We start from the raw sequence: 9,905 nt of genomic DNA on the forward strand, positions 1-9,905 counted from the left end.
GGACGCGGTGGGCGCGCTGTGGCCTGAACATCCCCGCTGCTGGTCTCAGTCGGGGACCCAGCGCCCGGCTCTGGCCCAGTCTCAGATAGGAAGCCGGACTTGGGCGTTTCTGGCCAACGTCTGTAGAGAAGCACAGACTTTTACAAAGCTTGATCATTTATACGTTAAACTCAAGTATTGTACAGTCATGGCTGTATTCAGATTTCCCCAAGTGTCATTGAACGAACTTTAAAGGCGGAATATGTAAATAGCGAGAGCCATATAAAATAATGTCTTAGAAACTCAGAGTCCAGAAAATAGCAAATAGTGAGTTAAACCTTTTCTCTCTTCTTTGCAGGATCTAGTGAAAAGCCATTTGATGTATGCGGTCAGAGAAGAAGTGGAGGTCCTCAAAGAGCAAATCAAAGAACTAATAGAGAAAAATTCCCAGCTGGAGCAGGAGAACAATCTGCTGAAGACACTGGCCAGTCCTGAGCAGCTTGCCCAGTTTCAGGCACAGCTGCAGACTGGCTCCCCACCTGCCACCACCCAGCCACAGGGCACCACACAGCCTCCCGCCCAGCCAGCATCGCAGGGTTCAGGACCAACCGCATAGCTGCCTATGCCCCCGCAGAACTGGCTGCTGCGTGTGAACTGAACAGACGGAGAAGATGTGCTAGGGAGAATCTGCCTCCACAGTCACCCATTTCATTGCTCGCTGCGAAAGAGACGTGAGACTGACATATGCCATTCTCTCTTTTCCAGTATTAAACACTCATATGCTTATGGCTTGGAGAAATTTCTTAGTTGGGTGAATTAAAGGTTAATCCGAGAATTAGCATGGATGTACTGGGACCTCATGCAGCTTGGCAGATATCTGAGAAATGGTTTAATTCATGCTCAGGAGCTGTGTGCCTTTCCATCCCTTCCGGCTCCCTACCCCTCACGTCCAAGGGTTCTCTCTCCTGCTTGCGCTTAGTGTCCTACATGGGGTTGTGAAGCGATGGAGCTCCTCACTGGACTCGCCTCCCTCCTCCCCCCAGGAGGAGCTTGAAAGGAGGGTAAAAAGACTAAAGTGAGGGGGAACAGAGTTCACTGTACAAATTTGACGACTGTCACCAAAATCCATAAAAAACAATAGTACTGTGCCTCTTCTCAAACAGTGGATGACACAAAACTATGAGAGTGACAAAATGGTGACAGGTAGCTGGGACCTAGGCTATCTTACCATGAAGGTTGTTTTGCTTATTGTATATTTGTGTATGTAGTGTAACTATTTTGTACAATAGAGGACTGTAACTACTACTTAGGTTGTACAGATTGAAATTTAGATGTTCCATTGGCTGTCTGAGGAGGTGTGGACTTTTATATATCGATCTACATAAAAACTGCTACATGACAAAAACCACACCTAAAGAAATTTGAAGAATTTGGCACAGTTACTCACTTTGTGTAATCTGAAATCTAGCTGCTGAATACCCTGAAGTAAATCCCTGTTCACTGAAGTCTTTCAATTGAGCTGGTTGAATACTTTGAAAAATGCTCAATTCTAGCTAATGAAATGGATTTCCCAGTAGGGGTTTCTGCATATCACCTGTATAGTAGTTATATGCATATGTTTCTGTGCATGTTCTCTACACAGTTGTAAGGTGTCACTGTATTTAACTGTTGCACTTGTCAACTTTCAATAAAGCATATAAAATGTTGATAAACAAGTGTTTTCATCTGACCCTGTTAATACAATGGCAGTCATTTCCACAACTGTTTCCAGGTAAAGTTTAACAATTTGACTAGTAAAATCCTGAAGGGGAGTAGAATGGTTGGAAAAGTCGGGGCATGATTTGACTACATCAAGTAAAAGGAAATTGACACTGCATTGTTCAGCTGGTAAGGGAAGAGACAGTGGAGGAGTCCAGCTCAATTCTAATTACTGTGTGACTTGGACAGGTTGCTTCACTCCTGGACAGATGTGGGGGTTTGAAAGAGACAATCTCTTACATTCCCCTTTGGCTTTAAAATTCTAGGAGTCTATGAAAATCTTAATCTTCCACTTTTTGTTGAACTGACAGAGGAAGAAGGAGCCTTATTTGTATAATTGCAATAAGCAGATCTAGGATCAAAAGACTGAAGTTGGAGAAGCTGATTTCCACTTTTTAAGAACCCTGTCACCCTGGGTTGGGATGTTTCTCCTAGTGTAGGATGAGTTTCTAGCTCCTGGGATAATAATTGGTTTTGTGTAAGCAAAAGATGATTTGGGGTAGGACCGCATGAGTAAGGATGTCCTTGCAGTTGATTCCGCATGACTATAAAATAGACCACAATTAAAACCACAAAGGAATCCTGAAGCAGATTGGCACCTGAGGAGTGAGCCTGAGGGATCCTCCTCTGCAGTAGGAGTAATGTGAGTGAGCAAGTGAATGGGTGGATTTACCAGCTCTGCAATCTATCAACCTGGGACCTCAGCAGTGGCCCCCCGCCCAGTGGGAAGTGTACCAATCCCAAGCTCTAAGGCTTGTCTAAGTCCTTGCAGGACAAGGACAACTTTCTGAATCCTTCATTTCTCTAATCTAGAGCTGGTGGGAGATTGAGAAGTGAATAGGACATCTGAGCTCCCTGAAAAGAATTGTTCGATAATGTGCATGCATTATAAAGTGGTGACACGGGCCTCCTATTGAAATGATGGATGGCTCACTGCCATAGGCTGATAGCAGTTGTCATAAAGATATTTTGGGAGAATTTGAAGAGGACTTGAAAAAAAATCTTTGTCGTATTGGCTTGTTGGTTATATAACTTCAACTTTAATAAAGGAATACTTACGTAGTAAGTACATTTCCTTGAAAAAGAAAACCATAGTGAATAGAAATCCCTAGCCATTTCATTTTTTATGTTTTTAATGAAGATCCTTAAAATACCATAGGTGGTAATCGTGGAAAATTTGAAAAATCTCATGTCAGTGTATTACTAAGATGGTGGAGAACTTTTTCCTCCATTATTTAATGGAACTTTGGGTCTTTTTATTAAGAATGAAAGACTCATGAAATTGTGGTAGCTGAATGTTGTTTGTGAAATATGAATTATTAAAAGATGTCTTTCCATACATGTTCCTCATTTTAGTAATTACTAAACATACTTGAAGTTATTGACTTATTTATGTATTTAAGGTATTTAAGGTAATTTAAAAAGGCATTTTGCTACTTGCTTGTAGACCTGAGTATGGGTCTTACTGGCCTGTGGGTTATTATATAACTGATTATGTTGCACTTGTGTTCTGTGGAGAAGGAAAGATTTTTAAGGGGAATGGCGTGCTGTACCAGCACTGAGTGTTCATGACATCAGTTGCAGCAGGAGAAACCCCCGTTCAGTGAAGGAGAAATAGAAGGAATTTTACATGGATTTTAATGAACGTCTACTTTCTGTTTCAAATGAACAGTGTTCATATTTCAGTAATTGTGTGCATTTTTTGCACACTTTAAAAGAGAAAATTTATTTTTCATCATGGGATAAATATGCAATGCCAGAACAGCTTTAAATTTATGCAAGAAATCTATAAAAGTTAATTATAACTAAAATTAGGAATGAAAATTATATAGACACTACTCTGTTCTTGCTTTGTGTGAAATAAGTAGTTGAAACTACCAGGGCCTGACGACTGCTTTTAGATGTCAACTTCAAATCCATTCAGGCAGCAATTGTGACATTACGATTAGAAACGGAGGCAGAGAAAATCAAGTTTCCTCTCCCTCTTAGTTAAAATTGCCTGAAAGTGGAGATCTGTGCCCACCGATAGAACTTGGAAGCAGACAGTGCAATAGGTTCCTACACTGGTGTGTGGGAGGACGCTGAGCTGAGAGGCAGGCTTCTGCTGCCAGGCCTGGCCCTGCAGTCATCAGCTGTTTGACCTTTGGACCAGGAACGGAATCCTTCAGACCTGAGTTCTCGTCTGTGAAATAAGGATTGGATCAGGTCACGAAGATCATGTCTAGCCACAGATGCTGCAGTCCTCTGCATTTGATAATGACTTTATTTTATTATTCTCACTTTTGGTGGGAGGGTGTGTGTGTGTGTGTGTGTGTGTGTGTGTGCGCGCGCGCGCGCACTGTTTTTGTTTGTTCATTTAACTTAATGACTAAAATTAATTTGGTTTTCATCCTAGCTCCTCTGCTGGTTACTAGCTAAGTGACCTCAGGCAAGTTCCTCGTTCTCTGTTTCCTCATGCTTACGGTGGGGACATGCTGTCTCCATAGGGGTTTTGTGAGGCTAATAATGCTGGGAAGCTGTCAGCACAGAGACGGGTTCAGAGTGAGGTGGGTTCAAGGAATGTTAACCATTACTATTATTTCTGAGTCATTCATCTCCTTGTTTATGTTTGTTTATGTATTTAATTTTGTATTTTTCATAGGGATAAAGGTGTGGCAGCTTTATTTTCTAATAGCTTTTGATTTAGTATTTGGTAATAGTAGTGACTGTTTAAACTTTACTGTGAAAACACACATGGGAATAATATCCTTTAGAATACAGATAGAAACACACCGTTTTTTTCTGTATCAAAGAAATAATAGCAAAAGGCTGCCATTTCATTTCTGTGAATCAGAGAAGGGATTCGTTGGGAATTGTCCACGTTTCAGTGTCCAATATTTTCAATATTGCAAAAATAATATTGGTGGAAGTAAATGATTACAGGTGGAGTAGATAGATCTTAAATTATTAATTTCATTACAGAAAAAGGTTCTATGTAAACCAGTGCTATGGAATACCAGACAGGCCTGAAGTCGCTAGGCTTGGGGATCAGGTTCTGGCAACAGCTACTTGGAAGGTTCAGTAGCCGTTTAAAAACGTGCAGTATTACAAGAGAGGTCTGTGCTTTAGACCAGGTGTTCAGGACCCCAGTGTCTGTGGGATATGGTGGAGAAGCTTCTTGAGTGAGTGAGGTAAGCAGTAGGACGTGGTAGTGACTGTGGCATTTGGGGAGTGTGCTCAGCTAACAGGGACAGTGCTATGCTCCATCCAGTTGCCATATGAAAATTCAAGCACTGTGTTGCTCGATCTTCCAATTTCTTCCAAGTTCCGTAAATCCAGGGTTCTGTCTGGAAATGCCTGACTTTTGGACACTGCACAGACCAAATAAGAGAGCACACCTATTAAGCTGGTGTGGCCCACAGGCCGCATGTGTCCCCCCCTGCCTTCTGTCTTCTGACCATCTCAAGAACTAGAATCTGCCCTAAATGGCAGCTCACCCTTCAGCTCAATAAATCAGGAACATGTCTTCTTTTTGATGACAGAAAGGGGGCACAGGCTATTTGTGCGACTATGGTGCACAGTAAACTGGTACTTTGTGTTGAAAACCATGTGTTAACTTACTCAGAGAACACGCACTGAGTACCTGCCTCAAGCCAGAGATAATACAGTGAACGAGCCACAGTCCCTGTCCCCAAGGACAGCTCACAGAAGCTGCCTTTAAGATAAATGAGGTAGTTTGTTTTCTGGCAAAATTTGCCTTATGCAATATAAAATCTAAATTATTCATTTGTTGTTCCTTCTCCGATGAACCCTTTGGCAGAAATATTTCTGGGAATTCTTCTAGGAACTCTTATTAAATGAAGTGTTTTTTCAATGTGGTATATCCCCTACCACTACATTTTATAGCTGATTCACTTAGGAACAAAGACCATGTTTATCACCAAGGTTGGTGCATATCCCTTGGTGATGTGTATCACCAAGGTTATATAACACATGACCCAAATTTCCAGGGACAACATATATTTCAGTTAAAATAATCTGCCCTATTGTCTCATAAGTACATCCAATTCATGCCATGATAAGTGCTTTGTCGTCACTGTAGACTCAGAGACCAAGAAAACAGAAGACTTAGCGTCTCTACTTAAAGAATGAGGATGCAATGGAGACTTGTAGGCTGACGAACTGTACTGGTTTTCCCAGGACTGAGCGTGTTCTGGTTAGTGGGACTTTCAGTGCCAAGTCTATGAAAGTCCCAGGCAAACAACAACAAACAAACTGGTTGCCTGAGATTCCATTTTCTCTTCCACCTGGGCACATGCCTGAATTACATCTCCCCACCCCCTTGGAGTTTGGAGTGACCATGGGATTCGGGTTTAGTCAATGGATGAGTGATGATGAGGTGACTGAAGCCTCCCAGACTTGGCCCATGAGAAAACCGTTCTAAGTGATCTGCCAGGCTCTTACCCCTTCCACTGATGGGATGGAGAAGACCCAGCAACCTTGGGAGTGACAGAGCCCTTGTCAGATGGATCCCTGAATGACCGAAGTATAGTGCCCTGCCCCAGGAACTAGGCAGCATAGTTGGATGAGCAAGAGTGTTGCCGCCATTAGGCATTTTAAAATTTGCTTCAGTGGCTAACCTTTGCTAATATGGTTATCAGTACCTGAAGTGGAGTGATGTTGTCAAAAAACATTAAATATGGGGCATTGACTATGGTTGGTTGGTGGATGGCAATGAAACTACTGGAGGCTAGAGAGATCAAGACCCGTATTGTGAAGTGACAAAATGTTTTCTAAAACTGTGGCCGGCAATAACTTGGGAGGCTGGCCATGTGCCTGGTGAGCATGTAACTGGTACTAGAATGTTAGGACCTGTCACTCTTCACGGTGTTAACCCTCGTATGCTTTTCAAGGAAAAGGTGAGCTCACAAAATAGTTTGTAATTGCAAAGGAAGGGGAAAAAGAAATGCAGAAATTTGGGGCTATTCGATACTGGAAAAGCCTATTGTTTCTACACCCCAAGGAGCTGCAAATCAGTAGGGCCCATTAAGCCTTTTCATTTAAGGTGCTTTATCCCTTCAGCAAAGGTTAGACAAAGAGTATTAATTCCCCACATATGCCTTTTGTTTCAGATGACTTCTGCATGGTCACTGTCCAGTGGATAGAGGTAGGGGAGCAGAAGTACAGGCAGGTGCAGAAAAATATTTTAGGTCTTGCTACTGATACATTAAAATGACTGGAAACAGAGAAGGGAGAAGCCTACTAAGTTTTTGAGGAACATTTGCTACCAAGTGAAACACAAGCCAACCCAGACTTAATAACAGCAAGAAAACTTTGTTGAAACTTTCAAACAACCCTCAGGCCTCCCCCACACTGGCTGTCTAGCTCCCAGGAAGAGCATTCTGTCCAATGTCCATTTCATACATGGCCCTGGGGGATACTGGACAAGAAAAGCCTCCCAGAGGTAAGAGGCCTACAGTTTTAGAGAACAATGGACCAAGGGTTTCTTCCCAGAGAGTAGAATCAGGGTCTAATCGGAGAGCTTCCCGAATTGCCAGAGCAAAGGCATCCTCTCAATGCCCGCCCAGCAGGATTTCCTAATAGCTGAGGACTGGAGCCTACTGTGTGTTTTCTATGCTTCCAATGGGAGGTTTATTGCGATTATTATGCTGCACTCCACCATTGTGCATTGTCAGTGGAGGGGAAGACAATTTGTCTTAGGTGACAGATCACCAGACCTTAAGGAGCTACATTCAGACCTGTGCCTCATCTAGAGATCTTAGAGTTTTGAGCTGGATATAGTAGCTCAATGGGACTTTGGGTTATTGCCCCTGGAGAGGGTGAGTGTGTTCTGTGAGGGCAGGAAGATGAAACATACATTAGAATCTATTGGCAAAGACTGGTAGGTGTTTTCCAAAAAGCCTCCTGTCTTCCTGGTTACACAGACCACATTTCCCAGGTTCTCTTGCAGCTAGGTGAACCCATGTGATTAAGTTCTAGTAAAATAAATGTGGGCATAAATGTCATTTTATCATTTCCAGGCCTGATTCATAAAAACTTCCCATGGGCAATCCTCCATGCTCTTTCCCCTTCAGCCAACTGATTGGAGACAACTACAACCACTTTGAAAACCACGTGTTGGCAGATGGCAGAGCCTCATCAGCCTGGGCCCCTGAGTGACTGAGTGGACCAGAGTTTTTGGCCATGCCCTCAACCTGGAACTGCTCAAGACTGTTATAAGAAAGAAAGGAACAAATTCCTATTGTGTTTTAGACATAATTTTTGAGTTTACTACCTTCATTGGTATACATACGTGCATAAAACCTGAAACAATATTACAAAGAAATACAACTGCCGATTAACATAATGCAAGTTGAGCATGTCAGAGCCAAGGGGCAGTAAATAGATGAGTAGAATATATGTCAAAAAGGTAAGTGTTGAGGCTGACTTTGAAGGCGCTGTAAAATAACACATGGGAAGAATAATTTTTGGCATAATTATAAAAAGCAATTACCTTCCCATGTGGTAGGAATATAAGAGTTTGGAAACATTCTTCTATGCAGTGAGCATTGGCCTGCTGAACCTGTAATTTGTAACTCACTTTGAGAAACACCACTGGCAAGGAGTCAGCTGAGATTGGAGGTCACAATCTGGGGTCTCAGACCACATAAGGCCCACTAACCAGAGCTGCCGCTCAGACATGATTTTAATGCAGTGTTTTAAAAAACAATGTGAATTAGTGATACCTCTTCTGAAACTGGGATATTGTTCCCAGTTCTAGCAGCTTTGAGTCTATATTCCTGTGTGAGAGTCATCAGCTGTGCTGAGTCACAGAAGCTGCTCACTTTAGAATCGGCTTGGTCTTCCGGCTGCCGTGGCCCCACCACACCTATGGTGGCCCCATGCTGTCAGTGGCTGACATGCCCCACTCATCTGGCTACATACCTGGCTCAGGTAGGCATTTGAGGTTGTGTTTCAAAGCCAGACTACAATATCTGGTTTTAAAAATGTTGTAGCTTAATTCGTTTTAATCCCACTCTTAAAATTCAAATGATTTCTTAAAGAAGACAACTAGATCTTGTTCTAGTATCTGTTGGATTTTATTTTGCTTCATAGACGCAAGCAGTTGGAAATGAGCAGTTCTGCATTATCCTTCCTAGATGCATGAAGACCTGTGATCCCCTTCTGGAGAAAGGAAAATGGAATCCATTTGCTACCATCACATGTTATCGAGGATTTACTGTGTGTTATGAACTTTGAAGACAGTGTCTCATTTATTCTTCACACCAGCCCTGTGAAGAAGATATTATTAACCCATACTACAGAAAAGAGAATAAGTAACTTGCCAAGTCAAGTTGAAAGAGCTGATAAGTATGATGCAAACCAGGTTTGCCCAACATCAAGGTCCGTGCTCTTAGCACTATTTTAGCTGCTTCCCAAAGACAGGCAGCTCCTTTCTGACATGTGGAGCCTGTCTGGCATCTGTGGCTTCCCCAGAGCTATCATTCAGCCCATCCCCTTAGTGTGTGCCCCAAAGAGGGATGTGAATCCCATCTCCCTCAGAAAACAGCAACAGACTGGATCCTGCCAAATCCTTCCAGTCTATCAAGTTGCTTGGCCAGTGGGATCCGATGGAATTCTGTGTCTTTCCAGAGACTACAAAGGGCAGAGTAGGTACAGATGGAGTCAGAAGTCTCCAGGGGAATACACACACAAAGGCAAATCGTGCTGACAACACTCTCCCTGCCCAGCACAGCTGCAGACAGATCCACAGCATAGATAAGACAGCTACGTTTCCCACGCTGATATCACGGCCACTTGACCCAGAAAAACCAGTGCTGGAGGACTAAATGTTTCTATAGACAATGCTACTATTTATTCATCCATAAAACCCTCCATAGTTATGAAGCACCCACAATGTGCCAAGCTTAGGTAGTCCCCTAGGTGCTGTGGGTACAAAATGAAAACACTTTTCTTCTGCTTTTGAGATACCTCAGTCTAGAGGCCAAGAAAGATATATTAAGAATTATTATAAGACTACATGACACTCCCTCAATATCATTATACATTGAAGCGTCCTGGGAACAAAGAGTGGGAAGATTTAATTGTCTGGGAAGTCGGTAACTGAGAGAAGAAAAGACACAGTTTCAGAGAGGAAGTTTTGGTCTCATTACTAACTTGTTTTGGGA

At 42.6% G+C, this 9,905-nt stretch overlaps 1 protein-coding gene across 7 annotated transcripts in view; it reads left to right on the forward strand.

The window, feature by feature from the left end:
- The window catches only part of TSC22D1 (TSC22 domain family, member 1), a 144,316-nt gene extending 142,625 nt beyond the window's left edge, over nucleotides 1-1,691 (forward strand). For 6 of the 7 annotated variants that reach the window (XM_011974611.1, XM_011974617.1, XM_011974615.1 and 3 more), the window contains one exon: nucleotides 338-1,691. In XM_011974611.1, the coding sequence (XP_011830001.1) occupies nucleotides 338-595 (258 nt within the window). In that variant the 3' untranslated portion in view covers nucleotides 596-1,691. The remainder of the gene's footprint in view (nucleotides 1-337) is intronic. The other variant, XM_011974613.1, reaches the window with a different exon arrangement.
- The last annotated feature ends 8,214 nt before the right edge of the window (nucleotides 1,692-9,905 follow it).

Source organism: Mandrillus leucophaeus, unplaced genomic scaffold (assembly GCF_000951045.1).
Source record: "Mandrillus leucophaeus isolate KB7577 unplaced genomic scaffold, Mleu.le_1.0 Scaffold147, whole genome shotgun sequence".
Taxonomy (NCBI): Eukaryota; Metazoa; Chordata; class Mammalia; order Primates; family Cercopithecidae; genus Mandrillus; species Mandrillus leucophaeus.